General features: G+C 41.6%; 1 protein-coding gene across 1 annotated transcript; it reads right to left on the bottom strand.

Moving 5' to 3' along the window:
- Nucleotides 1-366: 366 nt before the first annotated feature.
- LOC309558863 (uncharacterized protein) lies at nucleotides 367-16,293 on the bottom strand. The gene is made up of 4 exons (XM_082261948.1): nucleotides 16,225-16,293; nucleotides 6,997-7,025; nucleotides 5,190-5,509; nucleotides 367-446 (listed from the first exon to the last, which is right to left on the bottom strand). Exons 2-4 carry the CDS (start codon nucleotides 7,013-7,015, stop codon nucleotides 411-413), a joined length of 375 nt encoding a protein of 124 aa, XP_082118074.1. The 5' UTR covers nucleotides 7,016-7,025; nucleotides 16,225-16,293; the 3' UTR covers nucleotides 367-410.
- Between the last annotated feature and the right edge of the window lie 3,562 nt (nucleotides 16,294-19,855).

Genomic DNA, 19,855 nt, shown 5'->3' with positions numbered 1-19,855 from the left:
CCTCCCATGTCAGGTTGGCTTTAATGTGAAGCTGCTCCCAAAAAGCTAGCTACAGTCACAATGTGGTCGGTATTAGATCTATTATAGACCCAAAGAACACAGAAATAAACTAGGATATGTCTATTGGAATATCGTTTGGAAGTTGTCCATAAGTAGAGGTGTCAGGTAAAGCAACATGACAGATAAATATTAAGGTTTACACCAAAATCCATGTGCGACACACAGATTCATGTTTTTAATATCTCACAGCATACATCTAAAATATACACATTCTGAAATATGTACATATTGTTTTCTATACATGCACATTGAATTTTTTTTTTTTTCTTTGCTTGTTTTGAGCACTAAATCAATATTAAAAAACAAGAGATCTAGTTTCAAATACGGATCCAATCTTTCTTTCGGTCCTTTCAGTCTGAGTCTGAACTGCTGCTAGACCCACCATGCTGCAAAAGAGAAAGGATATAGTTTATCATCTTTAGAGGTGAACTTAACTTTAGTCTTATGTTTCATAAAACATAAAAATGTAAAAACACAATACCATCCAATTTATTATTTATTTCCCAACCTCATATATATATATATATATATATATATATATATATATATATATGTCCCCAGGAACGATTTCAAACAAAAAACTGTTCTAACGGCAATATTCACCCCCTCATTCAGCACTGTCCCAGTAACTGCTTTTTGCAGTTTGATGTCAGCTCTCTTCTGGGTTAACATGCTGGGCATCCTGTGAGTGTGGGGCATCATGGACCTGCTCCCTGTGCTCACATACAATGATGTGGAGAATGGCATGGATATCATGTTAGTTCTATGCATCACAGAGGACCCCCCCCCCCCCCCCACTGTCAGAGAAAAAATAAAGAGGCCCTGCACAAAACACAGGTAAATCTATATTGTTCTCTGCTTACCAGAGAGCAGGATCTGTTAGTGAGGTTTGCTCATTATGCTCAGGTGCAACTCCTTCTGTCTGCAGTGTTTCACACTGCTCCAATAAGGAGGCATATTGGACAGTGGGGGGGGGGGGGGGGGAACCTGACAAATGAGTGCACAGGATTTTGATACAGCCCTGGTGATTTGGCAGAGGAAAAGTGCCTCGGTGCATGCTGGGATACTGTATATATGTCAGGAGCACATGTGCTCGGGGTCTTTCGGCTGGATAGCAGAGTCCCGGAGGGAGGGGGACGGCTGCCGCCTCCTCCTCTGTAGAGGGGTCGTGAGGCCTCAGTTGGTCGACAGTGAGTACAGATCTGGGTCAAGAGTCCTGACCTGAGGGGGGCCACCCCTGCAGCTAGAAGAGTCAGTGCATGGGTGTCAGTAAAGGGGATGCTAGTAAGTGTCCTGAAGTTAATGTAGGATCACCAAGTCTATTGCTGGAGAGAAAAGAGCAAGGAGACTTAACCCTTTCCATACATGTGGCAGTATGGATTAAGCAGTGCAGCTGCTTCCAAAAGCAACCTGGTGAGGCAAAGTGAGAGTTGTCCTTATCCATTGTGAATAGTTACAGTTGGAGTATCCCACTATTCCATTCTCCCATCCAAGTTCCAAAATAAACACTAAAAACCAACACCCCTTGACTGTTTATTATGTGACAAGCCATCGGCAGTAAGGAGGGATGTATGAACTGTACCCCAAGTGACTGTGTGCTGGTAATCAGAGGAGGCCCGAGAAGTCATCTTACAGCAGGCCCTACAGGGGAATAAGTATTTAAAAAAAAAAAATACTGCTGGGAGCCCTTCAGGGCATTATGGAGATCATGGGGGAGTTCGGATCTTAAAGTTGGGTTTTAAGGTCATCAAAAAATAACCTATTTCGATAGCCAGATTAGATTTTCTGAGTTCTCATACCTTGTTCTTGTTCTAGGCTCAAAACTTTCCAGAGAAATTGAGTGTGAGCTAAAATTCAGGAATTCAAAGCACTGCTCTTAGGTTTTATTGCAGTGAATCTTCTGCTAGATCAGGCGCTTAAGCTGACTATACAATCTCCTTTAAATTTACCATAAACTATGTAGTGCAAGGGCTTCTTGAGCGGATACAAATTAAACAGATCGTTAAGGTTTGTCCTAAAACCCCATTGGGGACACTAAAACTGAAAATAGACTATCCAATCTTTTTGTATAAACTCCTTTAGATCTACCAACAATTATGCAATGTAAAGGTCCGTGTGATTGAATTGTATACATTTTTCCCCATTATACATAGTTTTGGTAAATTTAAATTAAATCGTGCAGATATTGTACAATCTTATTGAACAGTGTATAGACAGCTTTAAGGGGATGGCAGGGGTACATTTTCTTCAGAACACGAGGACTGGTCATGTCATCAAAGCAGGTAGATGTCCCCACTTAAAACTCAATTGAAGAACTTAAAGTAAAACTCTAATTCATTTTTTTGCTCCTGTTTCAAATCTAAAAAAGGTCAAACTCTATTTACCCTCTCCATTGCCCTCCTCTGCTGTCCTCAGCCTCCTCCCTAGCCTAGCACAACCAGCCTTCTTGGCAGTCAGAATTATTCTGTGCATTTCCCCTGTGGGGGTACGGGGGGGGGGGGGGAGTCATCATACAGCCTGGTTTTAGAGTACAGTATAGGACTCCAGCTATCCACTATTAGGTAGGATAGTGGTAGTTCCACTTTAATACCCTATTTTAATCATTGAAAAGCAGAGGCAGGTAAGACTCAATCAGTGGGCAATTAATTTTCCCATTGGACCACATGAGAAACTGGGACTGTTGTGACCGAACCTAAAGTATAACTAAAGGCTAAACATTTATTTTTCGTTTTTGATAGAGTGGAGAGGGATTAGACCCCCTGTAAGTTTTTATTGCTGTCTGTACCCATGTTTAGAAAGATTTACCCTCTCTACTTGTCCTGCTTATCAATATTGAAAGTAAAAGTATAAGAAAATCCCAAATTTTGGGTTGTCTCCAGAAAGGTAATAGAGGGAAGATCTTCCATTGGGGACACTAGTTCTGGTGACCTGGGGGTCCCCAAGAAATTCCCTTAGTATGCAGGTATTTTCTCTTACTTCCTGTTTGATTATGGGACAGGAAGTAAACTTAACTCTCCCCAATGGGACACAGATGGTGAAAAAAAAAAAAACTGACGGGGGTTATAAGACTCCCTTTCCCTATTAAAAATAAAAAAAGTTTTGCCTAAAGTTCTACTTTAATTTCGATCAATATTATTTTGGATCTAGGAAGGTTCATAAGTACATAACAACATATAGAAAACAAACTACTTGTACTAGGAATAATAGGTACAATTGACCATATAATAGGTCTTTTCATATAAGGGTGGTAAACACAAGAGGCTGAGCCCACATTTTTAACTTGGCTTTTAACTTGGCTTACTAAAGAGGCACTCCTTGTCAAACTTGCCCATTAAACTCAATAGGACTGTGCTGCAACTGTGTGCAACACAATTGCATTGCATTTGTGCGGCATTATAGGATTAAATCAGGCAGTAAGGAGGCAACAGAACACCTCCTTTACCTGTCAAATTCCCTCTTAAAACACCTGTGACTGGAAGGAGAGATTGGTGCAATGGGGATTTCTGCAGATCCTGACCTGGAATGAAGAACAGATGCATAGCTCCTGGCGTTTGCAGCATGCAAGAGCTAACACTGGAAAAGCTTTGTCGGATATCAGAGTGGCAGGAGAGCATCAGAACATCTCCTAGGCAACTCTCTACCACCACATCCAAGCCTCCTCCCTGTACCGATCAGCTCTTCTGGCTCTCCCCTTCCAGTACTTGCAGCTCCCCACATAGACATCTGTCAGCATGCCGCCTGGTCTGATCTAAACTAAAGTTTGGGTCAACTAGATCCTGCTTTGCACTGTTGATCACACATTTTATTTTGTAGAGGGACAAAACCAATTAGTAATGTGTTTCTATTAATGCTATAGAACTGGGTAAATTGGTGCTACCAATATCAGAAAGTTATACCAGTGCTGAAGGGGACCCAGTGGTCATTGCTAAACCCGGAAACTGAAACTCAGGCATTCGTAGCAGGGGCAGGGACGCACGCCGACCGCCGCACACAATACATTGAAAGGAAAGATAGGAGGAAGCTGCAGATCCTCGGACACTATCTTCCCAATACCCGAACGATTGTGTACTGCCGAATTGCCCAGTGCCAGGAGGGCACAGCAAATAGTAAGAGACCAACTGTTATCCTTTAGTGTATATACAATAAACCATACAATATTTCACTATTGGAGGCATTTGTTTTATCTTTATATGCGGACTACATGGTCCATACACGCCCAATGTAGGAGCAGATATTCAAGCTAAAGATATCGAGGAGAAGTTTGATCCACCCAGATAAAGGGATCATAGGCGTTGGGGTTACGACCTATTGGAAGCTGGTAAGAGGCCACGTGTGACACACCCCACCACCTGGAGCACTTTAAAAAACAAGAATATAGAAGCACAATCCAATTGCACGAATTGCTCAGTACTTTTAGAGACACTGGCTATATATATTTTTGAGCACTTTATTGGAGAGCACGACCATTTTCCAATTTAATTAGATGTGGTTTAATTTATGCATGCACTATTAAGCACTTTTTTGCTTGTTGCACTAATTAATTTATTTATATATGTAACATATATATTAGTGACAATCAACACTTGCAATTTTAGATTGATGCACTACTAAGCACTTTTGTTATTTATTATCACGATTTGCACTTGTTTTATTCAGCATAATATACACATTTCTTTATAATAGTAATATTGAATAATTTTATAAAAATACGTGATACCTAGAATAATTGTATCCAGCAACATAAAAGATTACCAGCGCCTTTTTATCCACGATTTATATCTTGAAATAGTTTTAGTTGCAGTGAGAGTTTGCTGTGTATTTGGGGACAAGATCAGCATTATACTCAAATTGCTCCAAAAAAATAAGGTGATATCACCCTTCTCCTGCGCTTAGAATCCAAGCTCCCCGACCACACAGCACGGGACTTCCAACTGGCTTCTTGGATAGCTAGTTATACTCGAATTGCTAGGATGTTGTGCTATAGGCACTAAGCAACAAAATAAGTTTTGGCTGAATCTAGTCACTTGGCTTTCTCTATAAAAGTTGACCATCATGAATCAAATTTTAGTTATTAGATTACATTATGGAATAAATCACAGTATAGTCTCAAGTAAGGTGAAAATATTTACCTTTCCATGCCCATGGCCATGATGACCATGATGACCATGTTGCTTATGCTTTTTGTGCTTATCATGAGGATGATGAGGATGTGGGTTACAACCACCTGGAAATCCTGTAGGGTACTGAGGAGGGTACCCAGGGGCTCCATGCCCATATTGTCCTGGTTGACATGGAGGAGGAGCGTACCCACCGGGATATCCACCAGGTGGAGGAGGCTGAGCAGGTCCAGGGTATCCAGGATTTATACCAGGAGGATATTGACCTGGATAAGGCCCTTGCTGGGGAGGACAGCCAGGGGCTGGATATCCAGGCTGCCCATATGGTGTTCCTAGAACAGAAAATAGGAAAACCTTATCAGTTGGCACCTACAAGACCTGCATTCCAGCCCCAGTCAGAAGGCAGCAGTTGCAAATAGTGGGGGGACCCACCATATTACTGTATACGTAGATGCAACATTCTTTCAGTCTGTTAAAACAATTCTTTATTGAATATGGCTAAACAACATAATATGGTGGTAGTTTATATTACAATGAGAACTGAAAGCATAGTTATTGTTTGTGTACACAGGCTATGTTCTGCAGCATTTGACGTGCCTTTTAAAAACAAATGCAGGAGGCAGATCATCATATACTTCCATATTGCAGCGTGGCTGACAGTTATGAGGTTGTCTGACCTGCTTTCAGTTTTAGAGACACAGCCTGTTTATTATTATATGTTTGCATTGCAGCAAAAGCAGGTCAAATGCAGTCCTTAAGCCCCTTAATCCCATAGGGAAAGGGAGCCTTGACTGCAGGGAGCATGGGCTAGCGTCATGGGCATGGTGAAAAAGAATGAATCCAAGCTGGTAAAGATGATTGGTTAGTTGGGGATCGAGATAAGAGGCAGGCCTGAACTCTATAAAAGTTCCTCTCTGAGGTAAACTCTTCACTCACCATTTAAAGAGCAAAAAGAAGAGTTACCTACCCTCCCCAACTTTTCTTTTCAGGTCAGGTTGCACAGCTTTCCCGGCGGTTTCTACCTTGTCAGCAATAAATGTTTCACATCATAGCTATGCCTTTCACTGGAGGTTTTTCCACGCCAATTACTGTCCAGAACTTATGGTAACGACAGGCCTTTTAGAATAGGCCCAGTTAAGGTTTCAAGAAGTACCCACAGTACAACTGTGACTGTCATGGGTTAAATGTTTATGTTGGAAAAATGCTTATTTGGAACATTTAAATAAAGCTGTGGCCTTGCCCTTTCCAACTTAACCTGTCTGAGTGTCGTTTATTGATCAAAGTTATTGGTAGATATGGTTAATATGGCTTTAGGCCCATGCTCCTCAGCAGTCATCCATGCTTTGTAGTTTTGCAATCAAAAGCAATAGGCAGTGTTTCACAACAATTTTTGTGTATGCTAGCTCTAACAGCTGTAACAGAATAAATTATGTCATGAATACAGACTCACAAATAAAGTTGTGTTGTGTTTTTCAGCCAGCTCAGTAACAAATAAAATTTTTCCAATCTGCACAACAAAATACAACCCCCAATTTTAATTTCTTGCTGTTGTTATATAAGTAACCCCCAATCTTCTTGTTTTTTTTGTTGAGATACTGTATCACATGGTGATGAAACTGATTCAATTACTGTTTTGCTACATGAAGAATATCCATTTTACCTATGAGGTTCATGGTACAGCAAAGGAGGCTGGTGAATGCAGAACTGAAATTTGGCTCTAAATTTTCCCGTCAAGTGTCAGTAAATAGCTATAATGGACAGAAAACATCTACAGAGGAGTACTAAAAGTAGTCCATAGATTGGATCTTGTTGGCCTTACCTTGGTTTGGATTCCACATGTTGGTAGATCTGGTAAAAAATAAACACAAGATTACCTTAAACAAAAATTGAAAAAATAAGCATCACCACCAAAAAAAACAATTTTATTTAAAGTAGAACAAAATTATTTTAGGTTTTGGATAGAGTGAAGAGGAATTAGGACACATACAGCAATATAAACATGACGATGTTCTGTGAGGGTGATTCCCCCTCCCTCTCTGTCCTGCTTGCTGTTGTCGCCCAGCGTGAAAATGATAGAAAATCCCACATTTTGGGTTGTCACCAGAACAGTAATAGAGGGTGAATTTTCCACTGGGGAAACTATTTTTGGTAACCACCGGGGATTCCCTCAAGGGATTTCTCCTCACTTCCTGTTTTAATATGGGACAGGAAGTGAACGGAAATTTCCCCAATGGGGCACAGGTGGAAAAAAGGAGTTGACAGGGGTTATAACCCTCCCTTACACCAACAAATTAAAACAAACTGCCTTTAGTGCCACTTTAATTAGTCTACATGTCTATTCTCTGTGCCCCTTCACAGAGGCTTTAATGAGATTTGCATAGAAAAATCAACTTGACACTGAACGGAACAAGAGCTCAGAATTATTCAACAATATGCTTTTGAAGAAAGCCTGCTAGTAGGATGGTGATACATTATTACACAAGCTCACACTCCCTATGCTAATCCGGCTTGTTAAACAGAGATGATTGCATATATATTGCTGCGGTTTTTTGCCTAACTACAGGGAGGATTATGTTACCAGCACACCTTTGTACATTTTTACAACAGACTTAATGCACTAACAAAAGTATTATACAACATTATGGGGCCCCATAGGAGGTCCTTCTTCAAAGTAATATCAGTAACAGATAAACAGAATACATACAGTAAATGATTTGAATGTGTTTGTAAATTTACAAAGATGAGCTAGTGACATGTTTCTTTTGTTTTACCAGCCCCATCCTTCTGGTGGAACCTGGCACTTGTGGGCCAGTCCCTAGATAAGCAAGGTCAGAGAGGGCAACACCAAGCCTCAGAATGTACAAATTGTGATGACTTTATCCTCATTTTGTTTCTCTCATCTGTCCACATCTGGACAACGATGTCTAAATTCAGTAAGACTACTGAAGTGAGTGGGATGCAGGGTGTGTTAAAAAGCATTGCCAAGGCGTTTTTTGATTCAAAAACATAAAACCTATTTTTTCTTTTTTTTGGTTGGTTGGTCAACTAAAATGTAGTTGTGCAGACCCCATTCTGTCTCCAGCAACACAATCAAAATGTTTTTACTAAAATACTCAAATTATATATTGGGTAGGGATTGTATGAAGATCCATCGTTATTCAGGGCAGTATGATGTCTAAATATGGCCTTGCACTACAGCACTCATTACTCCAATGATCCTACTGTAATTTGGTTTGTGATTAGATAGAAACCTTCAGTAAACCTAAAGGGATAGAAAAGCAACAGGGTAGCTGGCACCCTGGCCTTTCAGCTCAGAGTTGGGCCTGATCACCACCAAGTGCATTGCTTCTCCTTTATGGTCCAATCACAAATCCAATCCAAGGCCAGGAAGTTGCACAAACATTATTGCCTTACTGCAGTAGAACAAAGTGAGGTCACTAACCTCGTTGTTTGGAAACTACAAATCACAATTATAGCTACTAAATACAGGTTTCATTTGTGTATTTAGGTAGTTGTTTAGAGTATATATATATATATATATATATATATATATATATATATATATATATATATCTATATATACACAAACCCAATTCAAAAAAAAAGTTGGGAAGTTGGGACACTGTACAAATTGTGAGTAAAGAAGGAATGGACTAATTTACAAATTTCATAAACTTATATTTTATTCACAATATAATATAGATAACATATCAAAAGTTAAAAGTGAGACATTTTGAAATGTCATGCCAAATATTGACTCGTTTTGGATTTCATGAGAGCTACACATTTCAAAAAAGTTGGGACAGGTAGCAATAAGAGGCCAGAAAAGTTAAATGTACATATAAGGAATAGCTGGAGGACCAGATTGCAACTTGTGAGGTCAATTGGCAACATTATTGGGTATAAAAAGAGCCTCTCAGAGTGGCAGTGTCTCTCAGAAGTCAAGATGGGCAGAGGATCACCAATTCCCCCAATGCTGCGGCAAAAAATAGTGGAGCAATATCAGAAAGGAGTTTCTTAGAGGAAAATTGCAGACTTTGAAGTTATCATCATCTACAGTGCATAATATCATCCAAAGATTCAGAGAATCTGGAACAATCTCTGTGCGTAAGGGTCAAGGCTGGAAAACCATACTGAATGCCCGTGATCTTCGGGCCCTTAGACGGCACTGCATCACATACAGGAATGCTACTGTAATGGAAATCACAACATGGGCTCAGGAATACTTCCAGAAAACATTGTCGGTGAACACAATCCACCGTGCCAATTGCCGTTGCCAGCTAAAACTCTATAGACCAAAAAAGAAGCCATATCTAAACATGATCCAGAAGCGCAGGCGTTTTTTCTGGGCCAAGGCTCATTTAAAATGGACTGTGGCAAAGTGGAAAACTGTTCTGTGGTCAGACGAATCAAAATGTGAAATTCTTTTTGGAAAACTGGGATGCCATGTCATCCGGACTAAAGAGGACAAGGACAACCCAAGTTGTTATCAGCGCTCAGTTCAGAAGCCTGCATCTCTAATGGTATGGAGTTGCATGAGTGCGTGTGGCATGGGCAGCTTACACATCTGGAAAGGCTACATCAATGTTGAAAGATATATAGACGTTCTAGAACAACATATGCTCCCATCCAGACGTCGTCTCTTTCAGGGAAGACCTTGCATTTTCCAACATGACAATGGCAGACCACATCCTGCATCAATTACAACATCATGGCTGTGTAGAAGAAGGATCCGGTTACTGAAATGGCCAGCCTGCAGTCCAGATCTTTTACCCATAGAAAACATTTGGCACATCATAAAGAGGAAGATGCGACAAAGAAGACCTAAGACAGTTAAGCAACTAGAAGCCTGTATTAGACAAGAATGGGACAACATTCCTATTCCTAAACTTGAGCAACGTGTCTCCTCAGTCCCCAGACGTTTGCAAACTGTTATAAAAAGAAGAGGGGATGCCACACAGTGGTAAACATGGCCTTGTCCCAACTTTTTTGAGATGTGCTGATGCCATGAAATTTATTATTCATTATTATTTATTATTATTCAACTTATTTTTCCCTTAAAATTATACATTTTCTCAGTTTAAACATTTGGTATGTCATCTAGTTGTATTCTGAATAAAATATGGAAATTTGAAACTTCCACATCATTGCATTCTGTTTTTATTCACAATTTGTACAGTGTCCCAACTTTTTTGGAATCGGGTTTGTATATATATAAATAAATAAATAAATAATGTATGCTAGTGCCTTATAATGTCATGCCTCTATCCCCTACTTGCATATACAAAACTAAAAACATTTTTCATGGGATTTTAAATGAGGTACAACATTTGCATAAAAAGATTTATCGAGCAATAGATGAAAATATTGTATGTTTTTAAAAAAAACAACAAGCTGATTTGTAAATACTACTGTGTATCGGCATAGTCAACATAGTATTCATATGATGATACATATACAAATTCCACTCTTCCAAGTTTTTCACAAAACATAATGATTGGTACATTCTTTAGCTCAACGTGTTTCTTGACATTAATCTCAATTCATCACAAGCAGTTGCCAATTGTAAAATAAATCAGCTATATAGCAATCTAAGATAACACCACCAAATGGAAACCACCACCAAGTGTCTGGTTTAGGAGTTGTTGGGGGGGGGGGGGGGGGGAGATAGGCACCCCAATGGGAAAACCAAGGAGCAGTACCAAGTGCTGCTGACGTGTGAATAGCAAGAGCAGTCATTCCAGACATGACTCCAGGTCCCACAGGAAGAGGAAGGGGACCTGTGGGACCTTGAGTCATGTCCAGAATGATTGCTCAGGACTTGGTACTGCTCCTAGATTTTCCCATTGGTGTGCCATGTCTTCCCCCCCCCTCCCCCCACAACTCCCGAGCCAGACACCTGGTGGTGGTTTCCATTTGGAGGTGTTATCCTAGATTGCTATATAGCTAATTTCTTTTACAATGGGCATCTACTCCTGAAGAAGTGAGATTATTGTCATGAATTGTGTTGAGCTAAGGATGTACCCATCATTATGTTTTGTGAAAAATCTGGAAGAGTGGAATTTGTATATGTATCATTATATAAATACTATGTTGACTGTATGCCGATATATGGTAATATTTACAAATATGTTTGCTTTTTTTTTTTTTTTTTTTTAAATGTTCTTATGTAAAAGATCTATTGTTCAATATATTTTTTATGTAAATGGTGTACCTCTTTAAACGCCCATGAAAAATGTTGTGGTTTAGAGTTCATATTTAATTTTGAAGACTTTCACATACGCTTCCAGTCTTGATTGTATGTTTTGGCTTGGATAGAGGGGAAGGCTGACAGAAGCTTTACAGCGCTGATATTCACAGGCTGCCCATACAGCAGAGTTTGTCCTGTCACCCCTTCTGCTTTTGTTTTCTCCCTCCCCAATCTGTGCTTCCTCTGCACAGTCTGTGTCATTCCTGTTGCTTTCCTTAGATCCTTAAATCTTAAAGCCTATTACACATGGGCCGAAGGTGGGGCGGCATAGGTCGGTTCAATAGAAACTGGCTGACATTGTACTGCAGCCGTTTGGCCAGCTTTTGTCGAAGGGACATGACTGAAAAAGGTCTGCCAATCAACATCCAAGCAGCTGCCAACACCCCTCCCCCCATCAGAACAAAATAGCTCAGCGAGGGAGGTAGCTGTATTAACATTGCATAGTTAATACAGTGGCTCCTCCTGAGCCCGGGTTGAACAAGAAAAACCTAGTAGTGTGTACTAAAATTTAAGCTGTCAGATGATTGGCCTCCAATGATTATAGGCACAGTGCCAAGAAAAGAGCAACAGAGTAGGGTAAGACAGTGCCTTTCTGGATTTTAAACCTTATAGGCACTTTTTTTTAAGGTTTAACATAGCTATATCTGCACAATGGCCCGGCCTGAAGTGATCTATCAGGACTTAAAGTGGAACTTTAGTCATAAAGTTACAGTGGAACTTAAGTCAGAAAATTGGGTCCTGCTAGATCACTTCAGACTGGCACCTTTGCAGGTATAGCTATGTCAAATATTAAAAATAAGTGTCTATACTGTTTAACCACTTTACCGCTGAGTACCGTAGTACTACTGCGGCAAAGTGGCTCGTTATCGTCTGACGACGTAGTACTACGTCGTCAGACACTCCCCTTGTGGGCGGCGCTCGCGCGCCGCCGGAGGCTCGCTCCCACTGTTTTCAGTCACAGCGGGAGTCGGGCCAGGGGAGGAGCAGCGGCGATCGCCTCTGCTCTTCCCCGATCATCGGGGATCTAGTGTGGAGATCCGCCTGCTTGTGTAAACACAAGCGGGCGGATCTCCCAAGTGACAGGCAGGGTCAGATTGCAGGGTTCAGCATAGCTGAACCCTGGATCTGTCCTTGTGTCACACAGTCACCTCCCCCCCCCCACACGTCAGTAAGCACCAGGCATACATTAACCCCTCCCTCTCCAATAAAATTAACCCCTTCCCTGCCAGTGTCATTTTTACAGTAACAGTGCATATATATAGCACTGAATCCTGCAGTAATGTCACTGGTACCCCCAAAAGTGTCAAAAATGTCAGTCAAGGGTCCGATCTGTCCGCCGCAATGTCGCAGTCCCTCAAAAAAAAACGCAGATCGCCGCCATTACGCGTAAAAAAAAAAACACCAAAAATGACAGAAATCTTTCCCTTTGTTAGTAAACGCAATAACTTTTGCGCAAACCAATCAAAATACGCTTATTGTGAATTTTTTTACCAAACATAGGTAGCAGAAAACAAATTGGCCAAAAATTTAAAAAAAATTGATTTTTACATTTTTTGGGGGGGAATTTCATATAAAAAATGTGAAAAATATTGTTGTTTTTTTTTTTTGTTTATAGCGCAAAAAGTAAAAATCGCACAGGTGATCAAATACCTCCAAAAGAAAGCTCTGTTTGTGGGAAAAAAAGGACGTAAATTTCGTTTGGGTATGGCGTCGCACGACCGTGCAATTGTCAGTTAAAGTCGCACAGCGCCGAATCGCAAAAAGTGGCCCAGACGTAAGACAGCAAAATGCTCTAGTGGTAAAGTGGTTAAAATCCAGTAATATACTGCCTCCCCCAGCTCTGCACATGCTCAGTTGCTCTCTATTTTTTTTTTTCCATCAAAATAGTTTATTCAAATTCAAGAAAAAAAGGGGTTTACATGCTCTCTATTTTTAGGCACTTTTAGGTATTGGTGAATTTGTAGAGGCAGATCTGCTGACATCCTTAAAGCGAAATTAAACCATCCTGTCCTTTACAGCCAAGGAGGCTGCTTCTGTTTGATCTGCAACTGCCATGGTGCTGCATATGTGATCAGTTAAAACAGCCATTTGAAGGTTTGATAGTTTGGTTGAGGACACAAGCAAATGTATCACTTAGCAATCCCGTCATTGCAGGCCGCTCCGGAAGTCTCCATTCATTTATGTATTTAAGAGAGATGACAGCAGCACAGCTTTAGCTCCAGTCCCAGAAGCCGACTCATCAGTGGAAACGCGTCGGGGGGAGCCAGCCATGCTGCTATATGTCTCGGATCGCACTGCAGGCGACCGTGACTTCATTAAGTGTATGCTGTTTATCGTTTTGGATCTTGTAAGTGTAATTCCACTTCATTTTATCAATAAATTTGGAGGTAATGCATTATTAGTCCCTTCTTCTCTTTGGTATGATCTCCTATAGATCCCCCCAACCGAGAAGCTGACGATTGATCCATTCCATTTGGGATTCCATTGCATCTATCTGACCATTTGGATTCTTGGATATCACATCACACGCTTTCATCTCTCTTGAATGTGGTAAGAGTCCACTCCTATCACTGGGTGTCATCACAAAAGTATATGCTTTTTCAAAAAGTCACTTTTTTGGATTGCTGTTTGGGAAGAGGTTACACCCACCTTTCATCACTCCCTAAATACTCACCATTCATCAGTTTGTTTTTACTTGATTTGAGAACACTCCTTTTTGGATGCAAAGACTTTCATTTAATTGTTGATTTTAATTGTTTTCACATATGGACATTTTTGTTCTCTTGGTTATATTAGCGCACTTTTGTAACGTATGATTTATATGGTACATTTTTAAGTATTTCCAATTTTTCACAGTGCTGCTTTTACACTTTATTTATTGGTTCGCTCACCTTTTCTGTATTCACATTGCAGGAATGTAACTGTTTTTTTAAACCAATAAATCAATGCATTTAGTTCCACTTTATGATTTACTGCCGTTTAGGCTTCAGAAAAAATGTCAGCCTCGAGCCAGAAGAAACAGGGCCAATGCTGGAGGCAATCTACAGCACATATTAGCAGAATTATTAATGTGGAATGTATGTTCCTTGCTAAAGAACATTTGTTTTTTATAAAGTTGTTATGGGTAAAGTTCCGCTTTTAAGTCAATTGTAGGTTTCGTCATACAAATATCTTGCCAAACCTGTTTTTTCAGTTCCACTCCCTTGAATGTACTATCCAATCCACACAGCACATTAGACTAAATGTATGTTCCACCCAATCCCCCAACATGAAATGTAGGTAAACTTAAACACAGGTAAACACTTAGACAGGTAAAATTAAACCCTCCTTATTTAGGAAAGGGTTCTATTATACAGAATGTTGTCGATCAGGTCAGATCAAATACAGACAATTAAAGGCAAAAAATGTTATGCAAAATGTAGGAAAACGTATAAACACTCCAATATTATATCCATTCACAAGATATTGTGCATTGCATAGTAAATGTATATTTTAGCTATTATTGATACATCTCTGTAACCGATACAGCTCTTCTGATGCACACTGCTATAAATTCATACAAGGTCAAGACAGCTGGTAATATCTTTCATATGCCCTGCTTAAATGAAAAGCAATCAGGTCACCTTCGATCATACAGCACTGTACCTGAACACTGCAAGATTTTGTATAGTCATAGTTTAAACAGCTTTGAATATCTGTGAATAAACATGTAGCACAGTCTTGCGCACTATAGCTACACACAATGAGGGAGACTTGATTAAAACTGGAGCAAACAGAACCTGGAACTATTGTGGCGCTGGAGCTGGCTGCTCCAGTTCTGATAAATTGTCCCTCCACCCCTACCCCCCAACAGCAAGCATTTGCAATTCAGCTTTCACAGACATAACTGGGGTTGGCTAAAATGGGATTGGTTGCTACAGGTTATTTTTCATCTCCTTGCTTCATTATATTAACACTCAAAATAGCGCCCAACTATCCCTCATTTGGAGGGACTGTGCTCCTTTTGAGACCAAATCTCTCTGTCCTTCGTGCAGCCTCAGTACAGTAAACCCCCCTCCATTGCGGGGGTTACGTTCCGGACCCAGCCGCGAAAAGTGAAAATCCGCTAAATAGAAAAACCCTATTAAAATGCATTGTAGGCATGTTTTTTTTTACTGTCACTGTACGTATAAAAGCATTTTAAGGTCTTTAAACACACTTTTAAAACAATAGAAACTCATTTAAACACATAAAAGATACTGAGAGACAGAGCAAGAGCTATGGAAAACACAAAAATATTTCATTTTTAATGATTTATATAGTAAAATAACATTACAAAAAAAAAACGTAATATACCGGGACCGCAAAAACTGAACCGCGATGGAGCGGGGGTTTACCGTAGTCCCCTTTTGGTCATATGTGTAAATCTCTTGACAAAATGTACTATTTTTTTTACCAAAAGTGATTATGCTGTACAAAACCTTTTATCCAATCTCTATATTACTGCATTTGTTATTTTGAAAAGCCAATATAAAAAGGGAAAATAGGAGGTCAACAAAGCACAGACATTAAAAAAAAAACAGCCTCTATAAAAAAAAAAAAAACCAAACACTTATGTATGGACATTTATATACATACACATACACGCACACACACTAATGCACCTTTTGTTCCAAATTTCTACATTGCTGGGTGTTCAAAAACAATATCCACATAGAAATTAGGAGCACCCAGGAGCTGAAAAGACAGCCAGTTGCCGATAGGATTCAGCCAATACTTTGTCTTAAATAACACGGAAGGGAGAAATGTCATACATACCTCTCAGGGGATTGGCGAAGTTCTGTTCACTAGAATACTGTCTAGGTTTATAAGACTACAAGAGGAGTGTGAGGTACAAGGGGGGCGGGACCAGGACAGGTTTATTATTTCCATTGACATTATGCATAGCCTACAAAGCAAACCAAAATTCCTCGTAGCTATGGATACTTCCACAAGTACTGGAGATAAACTGTAGGTTGTTTACAAAACCTTAATAAACCCTGAATTATTAGGCATTGCTTAATAGTACAGTTATTTAGTGGGCTTTAATGAAAGGATAGAAGTATACTGTATATTTTAAACCTTTGGAAACATAGTGAAAGCTTGTTGAATTTGCAGTGGGGAAAAAAATGATTTGATTCCCTGCAGATTTTGTAAGTTTGCCCACTTACAAAGAAATTAAGGGTCTATAATTGTTATCATAGGTGTATTTTAAATATCAGAGACAGAATATCAACCAAAATCAAGAAAATAAACAACTAAAACAAATGTTATAAATTGAGTAGCAGTTTAGTGAGTAAAATAAGTATTTGATCCTCAAGCAAAACATGACTTCGTACTTGGTGGAGAAACCCTTGTTGGCAAGCACAGAGGTAAGACATTTCTTGAAGTTTTTGACCAGAATTGTACACATCCCAGGAGGGATTTCGGTCCACTCTTCTTTACAGATCTTCACTAAATTCATAAGGTTTCTTGGCTGACGTTTGGCAACTCGAAGTTCCAGCTCCCTCCATAAATTTTCTGGCGGTATGTTTTGGGTCATTGTCATGCTGAAAGACCCATCAACGGCCCATCTTTAGTGTTCTGGCTGAGGAGAGAAGGTTCTCATCCAAGATTATACAATACATGGCCCTGTCCATTGGGCCCTTAATGCGGCAAAGTCGGCCTGTACCTTTAGTAGAGAAACAGCCCCAAAGCATAATGTTTATACCTCCATGTTTGACTGTAGGAATGGTGTTCTTGGAGTCATAGTCAGCCTTTTTCTTCCTTCAAACATGGCGAGTGCCCCTGCTCAAAAAGGCACATGTACAGTCATGCCAATGAACATCTAAATCAGTGGTTCTTAACCTGGGTTCGATCGAACCCCAGGGGTTCGGTGGGTCAGTCTCGAGGGTTCAGCACACACTCCGCTAGTACCACTTCGCTGTCAGGGACTATTTCTCCAGTTTCGGGCATGTCCTTCCGCTCCCGCTCCACACCGTCATCATGGAAATACATAACATCCAGTGGCGTAGCGTGGGGGGTGCAGGGGGGGGTGGCGACCGCACCGGGCGCAACATCTGGGGGGGCACATCCGCTCTGCAGTGTCATGTCACTCACTGTCATGATAGGCTGGCCGCCGCTGCCCGCTAAGTCTGCTCGCACTGCCCCTGGCTCACTCTCACTGCTGGCTGTGCAGCTCGGCTCCCTGCCGAATCCGATCCAGCCGGAGCCGGCATCGCCCACTGTGGAGTGGTGGGAGGGGGGGGAGACAGGCCAGGCGTTCGGTGCGGAGAGGGACTGTCTTGGGGAGGGACTAAAACGCGCAGCGGCCGCCCAGCACAGCGCGGGAGAGAACCGCCAGGCAGCCGCAGCAGCAGAAGAAGCCGGCACGTGAGAGGCCAGAGAGCCAGTGGTGACAGTGGTTCTGCAGCCTGCAGGAGGAAAACCTAGCCTGTGATCGGGAGTCGGGACACAGGTGAAAAAAAGGTAGGACTGGAGTAGTACTGGCTGTACTAGTCTAGTGACTGACTGTCTGACTGACTGTGTGAGAACACTGAGAAGACTATGTAAAGGGGATCTATTTTATGGGGAACCTGACCTGCTGTAAGGGGGAGATCTAAATGGGGGACGGGACCTCACCTCACCCTGGCCTGCTGTAAGGGGGGATCTATATGGGGGACATGATCCCCCATATAGATCCCCCCTTACAGTAGGCCAGGGTGAGGTGAGGTCCCCCATATAGATCCCCCCTACAGCAGGCCAGGGTGAGGTTAGGTCACTCTGGGGTCCCCCATATAGATCCCCCCCTACAGCAGGCCAGGGTCCGGACCTCACCTCACCCTGTCCTGCTGTTAGGGGGGATCTATATGGGGGACCTGGGATCTATGTGGGGGACCTCACCCTGGCCTGCTGTAAGGGGGGATCTATATGGGGGACCAGGTCCCCCATATAGATCCCCCCCTTACAGCAGGCCAGGGTGAGGTCACTATCTATCACTATGACAGCAGATGGATGGCGAGACTGGAATTGGGACAAGTGCTCCCCAAAAATCAGTAATATATATAGTGCAGTATTTTTCCAAAAATATTAGATAAATGTGATCTTAAATAAAAATGTGTAAAAAAAAAAAAAAAAAAAAAGGGGGGGGGGGTTTATTTATACAAATCTCTACAGTGTGCACCACCACTATTATAATGTACTCATCATGTGAACAGCAAAAGGGCACAATGGCAATCAACTGGTCTCCACAATTTGCCCCCAGAGAGCGGTCCCTTTAAGGAAATATTCTTGATACAGCACTGACCAGGGATGATGTCATGTACCAGCACCGTGGCAGATTGCACAACTGTGTGGAACAAGTTTTCATCAAAAGCGGAGCCAAATTGAAAGCGTTTAGTGTAGTAGTTATTTAAAATTGTTGTAAAACTGGCAGGATAGAAACAAAAAAACAAACCGTCTCCTAAACTTCTTCCTCCAACACAGGGAGTCGAGTCAATGCCAAAAAACTAAATTTTGGTCTCATCTAACCCCAACACTTTCTCCCAATCCTTCTCTGAATCATTTAGATTAGGTTTTTTTTTTTTTACACATTTTTATTTAAGATCACATTTATCTAATATTTTTGGAAAAATACTGCACTATATATATTACTGATTTTTGGGGAGCACTTGTCCCAATTCCAGTCTCGCCATCCATCTGCTGTCATAGTGATAGATAGTGACCTCACCCTGGCCTGCTGTAAGGGGGGGATCTATATGGGGGACCTGGTCCCCCATATAGATCCCCCCTTACAGCAGGCCAGGGTGAGGTCCCCCACATAGATCCCAGGTCCCCCATATAGATCCCCCCTAACAGCAGGACAGGGTGAGGTGAGGTCCGGACCCTGGCCTGCTGTAGGGGGGGATCTATATGGGGGACCCCAGAGTGACCTAACCTCACCCTGGCCTGCTGTAGGGGGGATCTATATGGGGGACCTCACCTCACCCTGGCCTACTGTAAGGGGGGATCTATATGGGGGATCATGTCCCCAATATAGATCGCCCCTTACAGCAGGCCAGGGTGAGGTGAGGTCCCGTCCCCCATTTAGATCTCCCCCTTACAGCAGTTCAGGTTCCCCATAAAATAGATCCCTTTTACATAGTCTTCTCAGTGTTCTCACACAGTCAGTCAGACAGTCAGTCACTAGACTAGTACAGCCAGTACTACTCCAGTCCTACCTTTTTTTCACCTGTGTCCCGACTCCCGATCACAGGCTAGGTTTTCCTCCTGCAGGCTGCAGAACCACTGTCACCACTGGCTCTCTGGCCTCTCACGTGCCGGCTTCTTCTGCTGCTGCGGCTGCCTGGCGGTTCTCTCCCGCGCTGTGCTGGGCGGCCGCTGCGCGTTTTAGTCCCTCCCCAAGACAGTCCCTCTCCGCACCGAACGCCTG

The sequence above is a fragment of the Pelophylax lessonae genome (assembly GCF_965119305.1).
Source record: "Pelophylax lessonae genome assembly, chromosome: 6".
Classification (NCBI taxonomy): Eukaryota; Metazoa; Chordata; class Amphibia; order Anura; family Ranidae; genus Pelophylax; species Pelophylax lessonae.
This window is presented reverse-complemented; position numbering and strand designations above follow the sequence as displayed.